The sequence below is a fragment of the Pongo abelii genome, chromosome 9 (genome assembly GCF_028885655.2).
Source record: "Pongo abelii isolate AG06213 chromosome 9, NHGRI_mPonAbe1-v2.0_pri, whole genome shotgun sequence".
NCBI classification, from domain to species: Eukaryota; Metazoa; Chordata; class Mammalia; order Primates; family Hominidae; genus Pongo; species Pongo abelii.
The window spans coordinates 58666083-58686279 of NC_071994.2; the positions used below are offsets into that span (position 1 = coordinate 58666083).

The following is a 20197-nucleotide window of genomic DNA, read 5'->3' on the forward strand; positions in this document are numbered from 1 at the left end:
TTAAACTTACTCAAGTGTTATACCAGTGATCTAATAGGAACATATTTCCAATGTGAATGTGGGTGAAATGGGGGGGGGAATAGGCCTTGATTAACATTAATCCTTTATATGTAAACCTGACTAGACTACTCATTTCTTTTCTTTTCTTTTTTTTTTTTTTTTTTTTGAGACAGGGTCTCACTCCGTAACCCAGGCTGGAGTGCAGTGACACAATCATGGCTTACTGCAAACTTGACCTGCCGGGCTCAAGTCATCTGCCTATCTCAGCCTCCCCAGTAACTGGGACTATAGGTGTGTGCCACCACACCCAGCTAATTTTAAAATTTTTTGTAGAGATGGGGTTCCTCCATGTTGCCTAGGCTGGTCTGAAACTCCTGGGCTCATACAATCTGCTCACCTCAGCCTCCCAAAGCCCTGGGATTACAGGCTTCAGCCACCACCCCAGCCTACTCATTTCTTAAAATGCTGCCTGGCTATATCATAATGTGTGTGCTTTATTATTGTTTGAAGATATGTTTCTTTTGTCTCAAATAGGTAATACATATAACATACCAATTCGTTTCTGGATTTTGGATTCTCACCCTTTCGCTCCCCCTATTTGCTTCTTGAAGCCAACTGCAAATATGGGAATCTTAGTCGGAAAACATGTGGATGCTCAAGGCAGAATATATTTGCCCTATCTCCAAAACTGGAGCCATGTAAGATCAATTTGGATTTTCTACAGAAAGCTTTTTTTTTTTTTTTTAAATACTTATCATTGATTCTGCTGGTACAAATAAGTATGATACTGCATTTTCCTTCAATGATATTCTTCATGTGGTCTTTGGAAGTAATTTGAAATTGAGCTCTCCAGGGTTACCCAAGTCCCAGAACCCTGATGACAACTGCCTGTACAAAGCTGCTCCCTCCAGGTTTTGGAGCCAGTTGTTTGCTTGCTGTCTTTTTATAGTCGTTTCCCACTTGAGAAAGTACAGGAGGAGCTACTAGCAAGTGATTGGGGCATTATTTCCATGTCCCTTCCTATTACAGATTTTTATGTTATATTTATTTGTAGTTTTGCCTGTTTTTGACTTTCATATAAGTTGAATCATACTGTATGTAATCTTTTGTGACATGCTTTGTTTTAACCAATATTAAGTTTTAAAAAGTCATCCACATTGATCTATATAACTGTTGTATTTGTTTTATGTCCTCATGTTATATAATTTTGTATTCTGCATTTTTCATTGACCATTATATTGAGCATTTCTCCATGTTAAACCATTTTCAAAATACATGGTTTTTAATGGTTGCCTGATGATCCAGCATAAGGATGTTGCGTATTGTATTTACAAATTGCCCTATCGTAAGACATTTAATGATGAACATCTTTAAATGTAAATGTTTGTATATATCTAATATATCTTTGATAATTTCCTAATGATAAATCTCTTGGAGTAGAATTATTGAACCAAAGGTTTTAAATATTTTCAAGATTTTCTTATATATTACTAAATTGGCCTCCAGAAGGGTACACAAAATGATACATTTCTATAATCAGTAGAAATCAGTGTAGGAGGGTACCTATTTTACAGTACCTTTTCTCTAATAGAAGGTATTATCCTTAAAACAAACCTTTGCTTATCTTCTATACATTGGTTTAGACAGATGTATAGTATTCTCTCATTTTTGTAAATAATTAAAAATTTGTATAAAAGGATAATTTATAATATGTTTATATGAGGCTGGGTGCAGTGGCTCACGCCTGTAATCCCAGCACTTTGGGAGGCCGAGGCAGGTGGATCACAAGGTCAGGAGATCGAGACCATCTTGGCTAACGCGGTGAAACCCCGTCTCTACTAAAAATACAAAAAATAAGCCGGGCGTGGTGGTGGGCGCCTGTAGTCCCAGCTACTCGGGAGGCTGAGGCAGTAGAATGGCGTGAACTCAGAAGGTGGAGCTTGCAGTGGGCCGAGATTGCGCCACTGCACTCCAGCCTGGGCAACAGAGCGAGACTCCGCCTCAAAAAAAATATGTATGTTTATATGTACCCAGAAAGCTAGTAGGGCTGGAGGACAGGGATATGTTGGAGTCCAGTGAGGTTGGAGTAAAGAATGCCTTAGGATTATCGCTTCTTATTTTATAGACAGCTTATAAAAAGGTGTATAATTGTAGATGCATTTTACTTTGTTTTATGGTTTTCTATATTTTTATATAGAAAACATTTAAAAAGAAGAAAAAAGAAATAGAAAAACAAAGGACATACTTTGGATTATCAGTAGTAGGAATTGACATTTTACTTTGTGAACATTTATGTTATTTTGCATTACCTGATGATTTAAATAAGATTGCCAGTTAAATGTGATGAATGGGGCATAATAAAAATTTGTCAGTTGGAAGGACAAAAATGGATCTTACTCTTAATTTTCAGTTGTTTGGTTATTTGAGAAATTGAAATCATTTTCATTTACTTATCAGTCATACGTTTCTTCCTTTTTGAATTGTCTGTTTCTCTCCTCCATCCATTGTTACACCCTTCTTTAAACAAAACAAAACAAAACTATCCTCGAGTAGTATTTTGGCATCTGTACCATGTTGCAGGAATTCATGTTTCCTGTTTCTTCTCTCTGGTGTTCATTGGCATCTCTTTTCATAATTTTGTTTGTTTAATAAATCCTCGGGGATAGTCTTGTAATCTAGTGAAAGTTTTGCTTAATTTTAGTTTAGACAGTTCTGATTTTATTTTACTGTTCTGAGCCTCTTTATTATAAGCTAAAACTAGTCTCTTTTTTTGAGACAAGGTAATGCTGTCTTCACCCATGCTGGAGTGCAGTAGCACAATCATAGCTCACTGCACCCTCAAATTCCTGGGCTCAAGTGAGTTTCCCACCTCAGCCTTCTGAGTAGCTGGGACTACAAGCATGGTCTACCATGCCCTACTAATTTTTAAATTTTTTGTACAGACAGGATCTCCCTATGTTGTCCAGGCTGGTATTGAACTCCTGGGATCAAGGCATCTTCCCACCTCAGCCTCCCAAAGTGATGGGATTACAAGTGTGAGCCACAGTGCCCCCACTTAAAACTAGTCTTAAAAAGACATTACATTATTTAAATTGCCCTATTTAAAAGTACTGCAGCACCTTTAAGTTCCACATGCAGTTGGAATTATAATTATGTAGCATAATTATATAGAACTTTGGAGCTAGAAGGAATCTAGAGGTCATCTAGGCCAGGGATTGCAATTTCTCTAAAAGATTCAGAGGGCCACGTTAGGCCTATGGAATTTGTTTGAACAGCACAGTTCGTTTTGTTTTACCTTGTTTTGTTTTGTTCTTAATGTAAATTTGAATGCCTATCGGCATGCTGTTTCCAATTTGCCACAATAACCGTCTCTCCAGATTTTCTTGTACTTGCCAGCTTCACACATTTAATGTTATCTGCTTGGTCCCCAAACGTATTTGAATTCTTGGCCCTAATAGCCTCTTCTTACTTTATAAATAGTGAAACTCAGACTCTGACAAATTAAGCACTTTTTAAATGAGCATACTACTAAATATTCCTAAGAATAATAATAAACATCTGTTTTACACTCACGGCATATAGTTTGCATTCATTGACTCATTTATTGCTCATAACAACCATTTGGGATTTATTATTCACATTGTATTACTGATGACACTGAAGCTCAGAAAGGTTAGTGAATTTCATCAAGGTTGCTTAACCAATTACATTAAAAGAATATAGTACCAGATTAGATAGTATTTTATCAGTGTTAATTTTCTGATTTGATAACGGTTAAAAGGAGAATGCCTTTTTCTTTTAGGAAATATACATTAAAGTACTTAGGGGTAAAAGGACATCATGTTTGCAGTTTACTTGTTCAGTTTGTTCAGAAAAACTAGAGAAAGACTAAACAAGCAAATGTGATCAAATGTTAACAGTTGAGTAATCTGGGTGAAAAGTATATGTACTATTTTTGCAACTTTTCTGTAAGTCTGAAATTATTTCAAAATGAAAAGTTAAAAAAAAAAAAAAAGGAGCGTTCCTAAACCTAGGTATTCGGCTATTAAGCATATTCATGCTATTTTTCTACTTTTGGGAAATGTTGAATTAGCATTTCTTCTTCCTTTATTTTTCAGTTAAAAGTATTCAATAATTTTTCATGAAAAGCATTACAACAGTTAAAAGTATCATATAATTTGTATGATGATTTTTGAAAAATGAGAACATGATTGAATACTTCTTTTTGACTAACTCTAAAAGAATGTATAGGTTAAAACTGTTTGTTTGTTTTGTTTGGAGATGAAGTCTCACTCTGTTGCCCAAGCTGGAGTGTAGTGCTGCAACCATAACTCACTGCATCTCAAACTCCTGGGCTCAAGTGATACTCCTGCCTCAACAAAGGTAGTATTCTTCAGCAAAATTTTTGTGTAACTTTTCTGTTTTTTGTGTATTCTACAGCCTAAATCTGTCATTGTTGGATTAATTAAAGAAATGATTGCCAAGTTTCAAGAGGAACTTCCCATGTATTCTCTATCATCATCTGATGAGGCACGGCAGGTAGACTTGCTAGCCTATATTGCAAAAATCACTGAAGGTTTGTATATTTGTCAGGCAGATTGTCTTGAGAGTTATGAGTTACCAGTTTCTCACTAAACTCCTTTACTTTCTGCCACTTGATTTTTATAAATAAATTTGTGTGTGTATGTACATCTGTTTTTGAAATAAGAAATTCCTGTGCCTCAGGCCAGGTGCGGTGGCTCACTCCTGTAATCCCAGGACTTTGGGAGGCCGAGGCAGGCAGATCACCTGAGGTCAGGAGTTGGAGAGCAGCTTGGCCAACATGGTGAAACCCTATCTCTACTAAAAATAAAAAAAGTAGGTGGGCGTGGTAGTGGGTGCCTGTAATCCCAGCTACTTGGGTGGCTGAGGTGGGAAAATTGCTTGAACCTGGGAGGCAGAGGTTGCAGTGAGCTGAGATTGAACAACTGCACTCCAGCCTGGGCAACAGAGCAAGACTCCATCTCAAAAAAAAAAAAAAGAAAAAGAAATTCCTTTGCCTTTATCACAGGGTATTACCATGTAATTCCAATAAATATGATTTTTTTTTTATTTTTTTGAGATGGAGTCTCGCTGTGTCGCCCAGGCTGGAGTGCAGTGGTACCATCTGGGCTCACTGCAACCTCTGCCTCCTGGGTTCAAGCGATTCCCCTGCTTCAGCCTCCCATGTTGCTGGGACTACAGGCATGCCCGGCCAATTTTTGTATTTTTGATAAGGATGAGGTTTTGCCGTGTTGGCCAGGCTGGTTTCGAACTCCTGACCTCAGGTGATCCTCCCGCCTTGGCTTCCTGAAGTTCAGGGATTACAGGCATGAGCCACCAGGCCTGGCCAGGTTTCTTAAAGTGTAAAGAATTAGTCTTAAACAGATAAAACAATTCTTGTATTGTTCAAAACCACTTGATGTATATTAATGATCCCAAACCTTTTTTCATGATATGTATCTGTAGCTTGTTGGCTTATTCAGTATATTGGACCAGAATATCTATGATTCTCCATGATTCTCATTAAGGATAAAGGCAAATACCTATGTTTGAAACATTTTGGTAAAGTGTTAGACATATTTTTTTATTGTAGACCAGAGCAATGAGTTGGAATATTTTTCAGAATTATGGAAATCCTACTTTTTTAGAGTCTTATACGATATTTTAAAAATGTTTAGAAAGATACATTCTCTTTAGAAGGATAATTTCTATTTAGTCGAATATTTAATAGGAAACGTCTGTCTTCCTTGCATTCATTTGTTCAGTAGTATTTTTTGCCCATTATGGACTAGCACCATATTTTCTCTCTAAGCTATGAAGCCTGCTATATATTTTTTTAAAAGATCCTAAAAAAATTCTTGATATTTTTGAATTCTCAGGATAATCCACTTTTCTTTCTAGGTGTTTCAGATACAAATTCTAAGAGCTGGGCAAATCATGAGAATAAAACAGTCAATAAAATTACTGTGGTTGGAGGTGGAGAGCTGGGTATTGCCTGCACATTAGCAATTTCAGCAAAGGTATGTAAACATAGTGGTTATAAATACATCTATCATAGTGCCACACTTCTAGGCAGTTTGTGTTTTACACACAAAAAATGCCTTCATTTTGTCATGTGGGAAAACCTTATTTTGGCTTAAAATATATTTAGTAAGTTGACAAAAAAAATAGTTGAAAGCTTTCATCAGTGATGTTGCCTCTTAATTAGTAGTTAGGCTTAGAAAAAGTGATTTGAACAATGGGCTTATCCTCATCCAAGGGAAAGCTCAACTTGACATTCATATGACTTAGTCACAAATTCTTTTGTATTTTCTGAATCATGTCACTTTAATTAAACTCTTATTTAATATAATAATTTTAGCTCTTTCTAAAATTAGCTTTTTTTAAAAAAAAGGTGGCCTTTTCTTACATAATTACTTTGTTTTAGGATCACAGTTTCTGAGTTGATATTTTATACTAGTTTAGGGTTTGTTTTTTCATCAGTCCTTTTTAATACTGTCTGCATAAATTGTTTGCAGAAAGGCTTAAATGCCCTTCCAGAGAGGTTCAAAAGACCTGCCTGCCTCCCTCCAGAGCCTAGTATCATGATAACAGCATGTCTTTTGTCATTTGAGAGATGTAGCCCTGAATAGAATAGCTGTTCCTCTATATATTTATTTGGTGGCTGGCATTAGTTTTTCTTTTCTATATATATTTGATTGTTTTGCCATCTAAATTCTTCCCTTTCCATTTAAGACTCACATATGTCTTGGAGGTGGGTTCTACTTCAGCAAATAATTAAATTATATCCATGGAGCTAGAATATCTTAAAAGCTGGCTGCTCAGAGTTAAATATGCCAGCTTTTGGCATGCTATAGTTTTATTTCTTTCACCCTCCACTTGAATACACTATTACCTCTTTTTTTTTTTATTTTTTAGGTGGAGTCTCGCTCTGTTACCCAGGCTGGAGTGTAGTGGTACAGTCTTGGCTCACTACAGCCTCTGCCTCCTGGGTTCAAGCGATTCTCCTGCCTCAGCCTCCCAAGTAGCTGGGATTACAGGCATGCGCCACGACGCCCAGCTAATTTTTGTATTTTTAGCAGAGACAGGGTTTTGCCATGTTGGCCAGGCTGGTCTCGAACTCCTGACCTCAAGTGATCCACCTGCCCTGGCCTCCCAAAGTGCTGGGATTACAAGTGTGAGCCACCGTACCTGGCCTGCTATTACCTCTTAATTAGAATTTGAGTTGTATTCAGTCTTTTGTCACTAAATAAACGCTTCTATAAACATTTCAAGTTGCTTACTTTCTCATCTGAATTTTTATTTGGTCATACATTATTTTATTTTATTTAGACAGGGTCATGTTCTGTTGCACAGGCTGGAATCAGTGGTGCAATCTCAGCTTACTGCACCCTCCACCTCCCCAGCTCAAGCCATCCTGCCACCTCAGCCTCCCAAGTAGCTGGGCCTACAGGCTCCAGCCACCATCCCCACTAATTCTTGTATTTTTTTGTAGAGACAGGGTTTCACAAGTTTCAGCCTGTTGCCCAGGCTGGTCTTGAATTCCTGGGCTCAAGCAATCTTCCTGCCTCAGCCTCCCAAAGTGCTGGGAGTACAAGCATGCCCCACTGCACCCGGCCTGGTTGTACATAATTTTAAAAAATAGTATTAGTGAGTCAGAGGGCATGAATGGTTTTTATAGCACTTATGACATAGTGCCAGATTGCTCTTTGGAAAGGCAGAACTAATTTATGCTGCTAATAACATGCACGTCAACCTGATTTTTGACATCCATAACAGTACTAAGTTTTATTTGTAATTATTTGTCTTTTTTTTTTTTTTTTTTTTTTTTTGGTAAGCACAAGAAGGCATCTGAAAGTCTGAAAGTCATGGTTTTTCATTTTTGTTTTTGAGACCAGGTTTCTCTCTGTAGCCCAGGTTCGCATGCACTGGTATGATCATGGCTCACTGCAGTCTCTATCCCTGGGCTTAAGAGATCTTCCCACCTCAGCCTCCTGAGTAGCTGGGACCACAGGGGTGTGCCACTACACCTAGGTAATTTTTAATTTTTTTGTAGAGATAGGTCTCCCTGTGTTGCCTAGATTGGTCTTGAACTCCTGGTTCAGACTGTCTTCCTGCCTTGGCCTCCCAAAGTGCTGGGATTACAGGGATGAGTCACTGCTCCTGGCTATGTTTTTAAACTGTTAGAAGAATCTCACTGTCATTATTTGTCTGTGAATTGTCTGGGTGGAAAATTTGCCATTTTTCGGCTGGGCCCAGTGGCTTACACCTGTACTCCCAGCACTTTGGGAGGCCAAGGCAAGAGAATCAGTTGAGCCCAGGAGTTTGAGACCAGCCTGGGCAACATGGCGAGATCCCCATTTCTACAAAAAAAATTTTTTTTTTCTTTGGAGATGGAGTCTTGCTCTGTCTCCCAGGCTGGAGTGCAGTAGCATGACCTCAGCTCACTGCAACCTCCATCTCCCAGGTTCAAGTGATTCTCCTACCTCAGCCTCCCGAGTAGGTGGGATTACAGGCGCCACTACACCCAGCTAATTTTTGTATTTTTAGTAGAGAGGGGGTTTCACTATGTTGGCCAGGCTGGTCTCGAGCTCTTGACCTCAGGTGATCTGCCTGCCTCAGCCTCCCAAAGTGCTGGGATTACAGGTGTCAGCCACTGCATCCACCCTACAAAAATTAAAAATTAGCCAGGTGTGGTGGTGCACACTGGTAGTCCCAGCAACTTGGGTGGCTGAGGATTGCTTGAGCCTGGGAGGTTGAGGCTACAGTGAGCTGCGATTGTGAAGTTGCACTCTAGCCTGGGCGACACAGTGAGACCGTCTCAAAAAAAAATTCTGTTTTTCTTTTTAGACATTAGTATTTTTATACAAAGTACAATATTCATAGGCCACTATTATGACTGCAACAGTGATAGCACTCATAATAGTGGCAACAAAAGTAGTGGTGGTAGCAGCAGTAACTAACCTTTACAGAATGCTTATTAGGTACCAGGCACTTGTCTAAACACTTGACTCTTTTTTTTTTTCTTGAGATGGAGTCTCGCTCAGTCACCCAGGCTGGAGTGCAGTGATGCAAACTTTTTTTTGAGACGAAGCCTCGCCCTGTTTCCCAGGCTGGGTTGCAGTGGCACAATCTCAGCTCACTGCAACCTCCTGCCTCCTGGGTTCAAGTGATTCTCCTTCTTTAGCCTGGGATTACAGGCGCCCGTCACCACACCTGTCTAATTTTTGTATTTTTAGTAGAGACGGGTTTCACCATGTTGGCCAGGCTGGTCTTGAGCTCCTCACCTCAGGCAATCTGCCCGCCTCAGCCTCCCAAAGTTCTGGGATTACAGGCGTGAGCCACCATGCCCAGCCAGTGGTGTGATCCTGACTCACCACAACCTCTACCTCCCGGGTTCAAGCGATTCTCCCACCTCAGCCTCCCAAGTAGCTGGGATTATGGGTACGTGCCACCATGCCCAGTTAATTTTTGTACTTTTAGTTGACATGGGATTTCACTGTGTTGGTAGGCTGGTCTGGAACTCACTCCTGACCTCAGGTGATCCACCAGCCTCAGCCTCCCAAAGTGCTGGGATTATAGGCATGAGCTACTGTGCCTGGCCCACTTGACTCATTTTTACAACAACAGTGCCTTTGTTTAGGTACTGTTATTACTGCCATTTTACAAATGAAGAAACAAAGGCATAGGGAGGTTACCCAAGTTGCCCCAAATTACACTGTTAATAAATGATGAAGCAAGAACTTAAAGACCAGGTAATCTGTTTATCAGAGCCTGTATTCTAGATCCTTACTACACAGAGTGTGGCTTTCAAACTAGCAGTATTGGTACCACCTGAGTTCTTGCTAGCAATGTATAATCCAGGACCCTTCCCAGACCTACTGAAACAAAATCTGCTTTTTCTTTTTTTTTTTTTTGAGACGGAGTCCCGCTCTGTCCCAGGCTGGAGTGCAATGGCGCAATCTCCACTCACTGCAACCTCCACCTCCCAGCTTCAAGAGAGTCTCCTGCCTCAGCCTCCCAAGTAGCTGGGACTACAAGCATGCGCCACCAGGCCCGGCTAATTTTTGTATTTTTGGTAGAGACAGGGTTTCACCATGTTGGCTATGGGGCTCTCAAACTCCTGAACTCAGGCAACCAACCTGCCTTGGCTTCCCAAAGTGCTTAGATTACAGGGCTGAGCCACCATGCCCGGCCAAAATCTGCATTTTAATAAAATCCCTGGTGATAATATATGCTTCACTGATTGATTACATGGTGACATTTTAAAACTTTTTCAGTCTCTGCTATAAACCACTATATTGTCTCGTTGTTACTGATGAACGTTTTGTTGTTCCTAGTCTTATGAATATCCTTAATATTGTATTCTTTTACACATGTACTGATAAATTTGTAGGATGATTTCTATAAATGAATTGATGGATTCAAGGAGTTAATGTTTTAAATTTTTGATAGAAAATTGTCAAATTATCTTTTATGAATTATACCAGTTTATTCCCATACCCATAATATGTAAGAATACTTATTTTCCTACAACTACTGCTAAACTTTTGGATTTTTTTTTGCCTTATAAATGAAAATGGTAACTCATGGTTTTCTTTGCATTTTCCTTATGGGTATGGTTAGCAATAAAATTAATAACTATGTTTTAGAGGGGATTACTATATGCAAGCCCTGTGTCACATAATTAATCCTTACAACCTCATAAAGTAAGGCCGAATTCAGTGACTGCCCCGGTGTTACATAGCTAATACATAGTGTAGCAGGGTTAGAGTGTGTGTGTGTGTGTGTGTGTGTGTGTGTGTGTGTGTGTGTGTGTGTGTGTGTGTGTGTGTGTGTGTGTGTGTGTGTGTGTGTGTGTGTGTGTGTGTGTGTGTGTGTGTGTGTGTGTGTGTGTGTGTGTGTGTGTGTGTGTGTGTGTGTGTGTGTGTGTGTGTGTGTGTGTGTGTGTGTGTGTGTGTGTGTGTGTGTGTGTGTGTGTGTAGATATGGGGTTTTGCCATGTTACCCAGGCTGGTCTGAAACTCCTGGACTCCAGTCTATGCCCATCCTGTCCTTCCAAACTGCTGGGATTACAGGTGTGAACCACCGTGCCCAGCCAGGGTTCTTTTCTTTACCATCACACTTTCTGCCTGATAGTCTGGTAGATCTTTGGGTACTTTTACCCGTGAATCCTAAAATAGGAGATATCCTCAAGTCTCCTACTACTTTGGAGAAAGACCTTCCATAAAGGTAAACTGATTTTTAGGAGTTTCCATGCTGGTATTTACAGTCAGCCCACTGTGCCACCCTATTTACAGGCATGTGGAGTATTTTCCATGAGATCTCTGGGGAGAGTACTGCATGATAATAGGATTTGATTTTAGATTTTATAGCTATTATACTTTTTTAAAGAAAAAACTGGCATTTTTTTTTAACTTTTCTGCTAGAAATAAGACACACAAATAGACCCAAAAGCACTTTCAGAATGAAAATGATAACATCAAAATGAAAACATAAATCAAGAGCAATAGCAGAAGTATTGAGTGCACCAAGTCATCTTTATTAACTCATCCCATTAAAAGAAACCTGCAGGGGCCAGGCACGGTGGCTCATGTCTGTAATCCCAGCACTTTGAGAGGACGAGGCAGGCAGATCACTTGAGTTCAGGAGTTCGAGACCAGCCTAGCCAACATGGTGAAACCCCATCTCTACCAAAAATATAAAAAATTAGCCAGGTGTGGTGGTGCGTGCCTGTAATCCCAGCTACTTGGGAGGCTGAGACAGGAGAAGCGCTTGAACCTGGGAGGTGGAGGTTGCAGTGAGCTGAGCTCGTGCTACTGCACCCCAGCCTGGGCGACAGAGCAAGACTCCTTCTCAGAAAAAAAGAAAAGAAAAGAAAAAGAAACCTGCAGAGCCAGGTGCGGTGACCCACACCTGTAATTCCAACACTTTGGGAGACCAAGGCGAGCACATCACCTGAGGTCAGTAGTTCGTGATGAGCCTGGCCAACATGGTGATCCCCCGTCTCTACTAAAAATACAAAATTAGGTGGGCATGGTGGTGCATGCCTGTAGTCCCAGCTATTTGGGAGGCTGAGGCAGGAAAATCACTTGAACCCAAGAGGCAGAGGTTGCAGTGAGCTGAGATTGTACCATTGCACTCCAGCCTGGGCGACAAGAGTGAAACTCCGTTCTCAAAAGAAACCTGCAATCTGTGACTTGTGAGTTAAGCCCTGTTAAAGCTTTTAGTAGTCAAGCCTAAAGGATTACTTATTGAAGCTGATAATTTCTTTTTTTTTTTTGAGATGGAGTCTCGCTCTGTCGCCCAGGCTGGAGTGCAGTGACACGATCTTGGCTCACTGCAATCTCTGCCTCCTGGGTTCAAGCGATTCTCCTGCCTCAGCCTCCTGAGTAGCTAGGATTATAAGCATGTGCCACCATGCCCGGCTGGTTTTTGTATTTTTAGTAGAGACGGGGTTTCACCATTTTGGCCAGGCTGGTCTCAAACTCCTGACCTCAGGTGATCTGCCCGCCTTGGCCTCCCAAAGTGCTGGGATTACAGGCCACCAAGCCCGGCCAAAGTTAATAATTTCTTGCTTGCATGTCACTTTTATTGCTATTGGGTTACTTATTCTTCTTAACACTAAAAGACAGTGTATGAGGCCTGTTTATTGTCCTTTAGTCCTCATTGTTGAATGAATTTAAATTGAGTCACTGGCCATGTTCAGTGTAATGTTCTTTCTCTTACCGTACAGGGCATTGCAGACAGGCTTGTCCTCTTAGACCTCTCAGAAGGGACTAAAGGAGCCACAATGGACCTTGAAATCTTCAACCTTCCTAATGTGGAGATCAGCAAAGGTCTGTTTATTCTGCTTAAAGATGGTTGTCTTATTAGATCTTCATTTTTGACTCCTAGAATGTTAATGCTGAAAGATCACCTTGTCCAAGTCTCTCATTTTACATGTTGGGAAACTAAGATTGAAATAAGTTAAATGACTTACCCAAGGAGTCATTCAGGGATTTTAACTGATTATATTAATAGGAATCAAATGAGCAAATAATTCAGATTTATTCAGATTGGTCAGAAGGAGTTACTCTTTGTTTTTGACTTATACCTCAAAATAAATTTATCTCTGATTGCCTCTCTTCTTAGAACATATTGGTTAAGGGCATTGGCTTTAGAGTTCCACAGATAGAAGTTTCTATCCCTGCTCTGCCATGATAGTGCTGACATTTGTCAGATTATATAATCTCTCAAATTTCAGTTTTTTCATCTATAAAGCAGAAATAATACCTACCTCTTGGTATATAGCAAAGTACTAAACCAAGAATAAGAAAAAAAAATTTAGCTGGGTGTGGTGGCTGATGACTGTAGTCCCAGCTACGTGGGAGGCTGAGGCAGAAGGATTACTTGAGCCCAGGTGTTCAAGGCTGCAGTGCACTAAGATTGTGACTATGAATAGCCACCACACTCCAGCCTGAGCAACATATCGAGACCCTGTCTCTGACAAAAAAAAAAAAAAGAAAAAGAAAAAAAATTCAGTTTACATTCATTGCACTAAAAATATATTGTTAAAATAAATTTTAATAATAAAAAGATTTTCTATGTCAATAACATTTGAGTGGGCCAGGCGCGGTGGCTCACGCCTGTAATCCCAGCACTTTGGGAGGCCGAGGCGGGCGGATCACAAGGTTGGGAGATCGAGACCATCCTGGCAAACACGGTGAAACCCCATCTCTACTAAAAATACAAAAAAATTAGCCGGGCGCGGTGGCGGGCACCTGTAGTCCCAGCTACTCGGGAGGCTGAGGCAGAAGAGTGGCGTGAACCTGGGAGGCGAAGTTTGCAGTGAGCCAAGATTGCGCCACTGCACTCCAGCCTGGGTGACAGAGCGAGACTCCGTCTCAAAACAAACAAACAAAAAAAAAAACATTTGAAATGTTAAATATGTTAAATTTTCTATCTCTGTTTTTTTTTTTTTTTTTTTTTTTTTGAGTTGGGGTTTCACTCTGTCACCCAGGCGTGAGTGCAGTGGCATGTTTCTGCTCACTGGAACCCCCACTTCCCCAGCTCAAGTTATCCTTTCACCTCTGCCTCCCAAGTAGCTGGGACTATGTGCATGCACCACCACGCCTGGCTAATTTTTGTATTTTTAGTAGAGATGGGATTTGCCTTATTGCCCAGGCTGGTCTTGAACTCCTGGACTCAAGTGATCTGCCCGTCTCAGCCTCCCAAAGTACTAAGATTACAGTCATGAGCCACCGCACCCTGCCCTATCTCATTTTTTAATTAAAAAATTTGCATGTATTTTATAATGTATGTAACATATTAGTATAGACATATTTATGTAGGTAAACACCATATTTGGGGATGTGGAGTTGAAAGTATTTTACCAAGGATGCATGATCCAAAAAAAAGAAAAAAGGCCACTGAACTAGAATAAACATTTCCTAAAGCCTTTCTACCAAATTATGGGTAAGGTCAGGTTATAGTTGTTTGGCTTTCCTTTGCCTTTCCTTAGGTCCCCTTTATTCCTTGACAATATTTTCCAAATAATATGTAAAGACATACAGTATTACAAGCCTCAATAAACTAAGGAATGGAAGTCAGAAAAGTTGAAATTATACCTATCAGTTGTAAAAGTTAGGTGTAAAAGTTTTAGTAAGCCTTCGGCTGCCTGTAGGATACAATGAGTTCATTTTCCCTCTCTGGGAAGAGTAGCATAGTTGCTTTAAGGATCTTTTTTGTAGGTCTCATGTAGAAGTTCTTTGGGGAACTGGATATTCTCTTGTGCCTGTGATTTTCAGGTACTGAAGTTTTTAAAGGACCTCTTAACTCTTCTAAATCACATTAGGAGACTCTTCAGTATATGGACTCTAGAGGTTGTGAGGCCATGTAGGACTGAAGAAATTGTTTCTTCCTGTGTATCTCATTAACCATCAATAGCTATTGCTTCAGATAATTGAAAGACTAGAATCCTTGGAATGGATGTGTAGTGCATGGTGCTTGCCACCAAGTAGGGAGTCAGTAATTATCTGTTGAATGTTGAATGAGTGTATATCATCTTGGGGTAACTTTCATTCATGTTCCCCTTATTAATTGTGGTTGTACTTTTTTTTTTTTTTTAGAGACAAGGTCTTGCTCTGTGGTCCAAGCTGGAGTGCAGTGGTGCCATCATAGCTCATTGTAACCTCAAACTCCGGGGTTCAAGTGATCCTCCCACCTCAGCCTCCTAAGTAGCTTGGACTACAGGCATGTGCCACCATGCCTGGCTAATTTATTTTCATTTTTGCAGAGACAGGGTCTTGCTATGTTGCCCTGGGTGGTCTTAAACTCCTAGCCTCAAGCAGTCCTCCTGCCTCAGCCTCATAAGTATCTGGGACTACAGGTGCATGTCACCATACCCAGCTTGGTTGTATATTTCTGATAGCATTTAATTTAATTACTATTAGATGAAGTAATTTTATTTATTCGTTTGTTTATTTTTTTTAGACAGTGTCTCACTCTGTTGCCCAGGATGGAGCGCAGTGGCAGAATCATGGCTCACCAAAGCCTTGATCTACCAGGCTCAAGTGATTCTCCTATCTCTGCCTCCCAAGTAGCTGGGACCTCAGTCATGCGCCACCACATCTGACTAATTTTTTTTTTTTTAGACAGAGTCTCGCACTTTCACCCAGGCTGGAGTGCAGTGGCGCAATCTCGGCTCACTGCAAGCTCCACCTCCCGGGTTCACACCATTCTCCCGCCTCAGCCTCCCGAGTAGCTGGGACTACAGGTGCCCGCCACCACGCCCAGCTAATTTTTTGTATTTTTAGTAGAGATGGGGTTTCACCATGTTAGCCAGAATGGTCTTGATCTCCTGACCTCGATCCTCTCCTCAGCCTCCCAAAGTGCTGGGATTACAGGCGTGAGCCACCATGCCCGGCCCTAATTTTTTCATTTTTTGTAGAGACGGGGTCCCACTATGTTGCCAAGGTTGGTCTTGAACTCCTGGGTTCAAGCCGTCCTCTCTCCTCGGCCTCCCAAAATGCTGGGATTACAGGCATGAGCCACTGCACCCATCCTTAGATGAAGTAATTTTAAATGTAATGTTAACTGACTTCTCATGAATATATTCTGTGATATGGAGAAGTACATTAATAATTTGGGGAATTAAAGCTCATTTGGAAATTTTAGTAATGCCCCATTGTAACACACATAGATGATTGCAGCTGACTGATCATTTGATGTCTTTTTTAATAGCTACTATAACATTTTGGGGAGGGATATACATATATACATATAAGCATGAAAATTTACATACCGATACATACATACATACATACATACATACACAGTTATGCTTGTGTATATACCGACAATCTAGAGAAATACTAACAAACTATTAAGATGTTGGGCGTGGTGTCCCATGCCTGTAATCCCAGCACTTTGAGAGGCCGATGCAGGTGGATCACCTGAGGTCAGGAGTTCAGGACCAGCCTGGCCAACATGGTGGAAACCCATCTCTACTAAAACTACAAAAAATTATTCAGGCATGTTGGCAGGTACTTGTAATCCCAGCTACTCAGGAGGCTGAGGCAGGAAGATCGCTTGAACCTGGTAGGCGGAGGTTGCAGTGAGCTGAGATTATGCCATTGTACTCCAGCCTGGGCAACAAGAGTAAAAACTCTGTCTCAAAAAAAAAAAAAAAAAAAAAAAAATGGCCAGGCATACACCTGTAATCCCAGCACTTTGGGAGGCCAACGTGGGAGGATCACCTGAGGTCAGGAGTTCGAGACCAGCCTGACCAACATGGAGAAACCCCATCTCTACTAAAAATACAAAAATTAGCCAGATGTGGTGGTGCATGCCTATAATCCCAGCTACTCAGGAGGCTGAGGCGGGAGAATTGCTTGAACCTTGGAGGAAGGGGTTGCAGTGAGCCGAGATCGTGCCATTGCACTCCATCCTGGGGGCAACAAGAGCGAAACTCCGTCTCAAAAAAAAAAGAAACTATGAAGAGTAGTTGCTTCAGGAGTCAGACCGAGGGAATTGATTTTGCACATGTTTTTTGCATATAATAGTATATATATTTAAATCCTTTTATCTTTTTACTGTGCTCAAATACACATAACATAAAATTTACCATTGGTGACTTTAGGTACTCATTCACAATGTTGTGCAACTATCACCACTAATTTCCAGCATTTTCACCACCCCAAAAGGAAGCTCTGTACACATTGAGCAATTACTCTCCATTTTCCCTTCTCCCGGCTTCTGGCAACTACTAATCTGTCTGTTCTGTGGATTTTCCTCTACTAGCTATTTTATATAAATGGAATCATATAGTATGTGACTTTTGTGTCACTTCACATAATGTTTTCAAGGTACATCCATATTGTGGCACTTGTCAGTGCATCATTCATTTTTGTGGCTAATGTTTCTTGGTATGGATATAGCACATTTTATTTATCCATTTATCAGTTAATGGACATCGGGTTGCACTTTTTCACTATTGTAACTAGTGCTACTATGAACATTCATGTACCAGTTTTTTTAATACCTCTTTTTGGTTCTTTTGGATGTATATCCAAAAGTGAAATTGCTGGATTATATGGTAATTTGATCTTTAACTTATTAAGGAATTAATTCTACACTTTTGAAGATGTTTATTAACAGTACATATAGCTCTAAGTAACTCTATTTCTTTGAAAAGGTTCTACATAATATTCCGTCATATGAATGACTGTATTTTCTTTTTTCTTTTTTTTTTTTTTTTTTTTTGAGACATAGTCTTGCTCTGATGCACAGGCTGGAGTGCAGTGGCACAATCGTAGCCCACTGCAACCTCCGCTTCCTGGGTTCAGGCTATTCTCCTGCCTCAGCTTCCCAAGTAACTGGGATTACGGGAGCACACCACCAAGCCTGGCTAAATTTTTTTTTTTTTTTTGAGATGGAACCTCACTCTGTCACCCAGGCTGGAGTGCAATGGCGCTATCTCGGCTCACTGCAACCTCTGTCTTCTGGGTTCAAGTGATTCTCCTGCCTCAGCCTCCCAAGTAGCTGGGACTATAGGTGCATGCCACCACGCCTGGCTAACTTTTTGTATTTTTAGTAGAGACGGGGTTTCACCATGTGTTAGCCAGGATGGTCTCGATCTGCTGACCTCGTGATCCACCCGCCTTGGCCTCCCAAAGTGCTGGGATTACACGTGTGAGCCACCACGCCAAGCCTAATTTTTTTTTTTCTTTTTGAGACCAAGTCTCACTCATTCAGGCTGGAGTGCAGTGGTGCAGTCTTGGCTCCCTGCAAACTTCACCTCCTGGGTTCAAGCAGTTCTCTTGCCCCAGCCTCCCAAATAGCTGGGATTACAGGTGTGCACCACCACACCTGGCTAATTTTATATTTTTAGTAGAGACAGGGTTTCACCGTGTTGGTCAGGCTGGTCTTAAACTCCCGACCTTAGGTGATCCACCTACCTCAGCCTCCCAAAGTGCTGTGATTACAGGCGTGAGCCACCGTGCCTGGCCTAATTTTTTTATTTTTATTTTTATTTTTTGAGAGTGCAGTGGTGCCATCTTGGCTCACTGCCACCTCCGCCTCCTGGGTTCAGGTGATTCTCCTGCCTCGGCCTCCTGAGTAGCTGGGAGTACTGGTGCACACCACCACACCTGACTAATTTTTGTATTTTTAGTAGAGACGGGGTTTCACCATGTTGTCCAGGCTGGTCTCAAACTCCTGGCCTCAAGTGATCCACCTGCCTTGGCCTCCCAAAGTGCTGGGATGACAGGTGTGAGCCACCACACCCGGCCTAATTTTTGTATTTTTAGTAGAGATGGGGTTTCACCATGTTGGCCAGGCTGGTCTTGAACTCCTGACCTCAAGTGATCCATCCACCTTGGCCTCCCAAAGTGCTGGGATTATAGGCGTGAGCCACCGCACCCAGCCTTCAGGAAGATTTTTAATAGCTATCATCTTAGCACAGTTTTCTAGATTAAGGGTCATTATCATTAGTATGAGAGAATACACATTTCTAAAATTTTGGGTCATATTAAAAAATAATTTGAAAAGAGTATATTCAATAATTTTTAGTACCATAAGAATGGCTTAATGATACACCCGATAAATGAAAATATGTGTAGTGTCTTCAGTATATTCAGACTGATAGAGTAGCTAGAATATTTCAGTAGGTCTCCACGGTATTTACACATCATTATTTGATACAGAGTTACCTGGTCTTTCAGTATTTTAAATAATCAGCAGTGTTTTAAAATGAGTTCATATTTCATTCATCATAACGTTGGCCTCATAATCCGAGAACAGTAGTATATTAAAGCATGAAATATTATTTACTGGGTCTTTTGACATACTTGATTTGATCATCTCTTAGTATAGCTGTGACCAGCCTTTGGTTTAGGTTGTAGACCTTGGCTTAGCGGGAAGGATATAGTTTTTTCTGCGCTACCTATAGAAATGGGAAAGAGGTGAGAGGCTTGTGTCCTGGTAATACAGATGCTGACTGAGTTCTTGGCATGGGAGGAAACTTAGCATTATGCTAATGTCTAAGTGGGACAACTCATATTTGAACCAGGCAGTCTCATTCTGAAGCTCTCCTTACTAACCCTTGTACTACATTGTGTGATATATATAGTAGGGACAATATCATGTTCACTTTTGTGTTCTTAGGACCTAACACATTACCTGTGACATAACAGGACCTTAGTAGGGGTTTGTTGAATTCATTATTGTCAAATGAACTTTTATCCTGATCCTCTTTTTTTTTTTTTTTTTTTTTTGTGACGGAGTCTCGCTCAGTTGCCCAGGCTGTGGTGCAGTAGCGCGATCTCAGCTCACTACAACCTCCTCCTCCCAGGTTCAAGCGATTCTCTTGCTTCAGCTTCCTGAGTAGCTGGGATTACAGGCATGTGTCACCACGCTCAGCTAATTTCTTTTATTTTTAGTAGAGACAGGGTTTCACCATCTTAGCCAGGCTGGTCTTGAACTCCTGACCTCGTGATCTGCCCACCTCGGCCTCCCAAAGTGCTGGGATTACATGCGTGAACCACTGCACCCGGCCTATCCTCATCCTTAACCTTGTAATTTATAGCTTTAATAATCATGCTTAAAGTTCTTTCTAATTCTCTTTATAACTGTATAGTCTTCTTCCCTTATTAAATCATCAACTTGTAAGGGAAGACTTGAAGAGTCAAAGATTT

At 40.8% G+C, this 20197-nt stretch overlaps 1 protein-coding gene across 11 annotated transcripts in view; it reads left to right on the forward strand.

The window, feature by feature from the left end:
* UEVLD (UEV and lactate/malate dehyrogenase domains) overlaps positions 1-20197 on the forward strand; it is a 59484-nt gene that overhangs the window by 17928 nt on the left and 21359 nt on the right. For 8 of the 11 annotated variants that reach the window (XR_010141872.1, XM_054524613.2, XM_063728509.1 and 5 more), the window contains 4 exons: positions 535-698; positions 4441-4576; positions 5923-6041; positions 12757-12859. Coding sequence is in view for 10 of the 11 variants with exons in the window: in XM_054524613.2 (XP_054380588.2) it covers positions 535-698; positions 4441-4576; positions 5923-6041; positions 12757-12859 (522 nt within the window). In the remaining variant the exon portion in view is untranslated. Of the gene's footprint in view, positions 1-173; positions 292-534; positions 699-4440; positions 4577-5922; positions 6042-12756; positions 12860-20197 lie in introns of all 11 variants that reach the window. The other 3 variants (XM_054524620.2, XM_063728512.1, XM_054524615.2) reach the window with 2 other exon arrangements.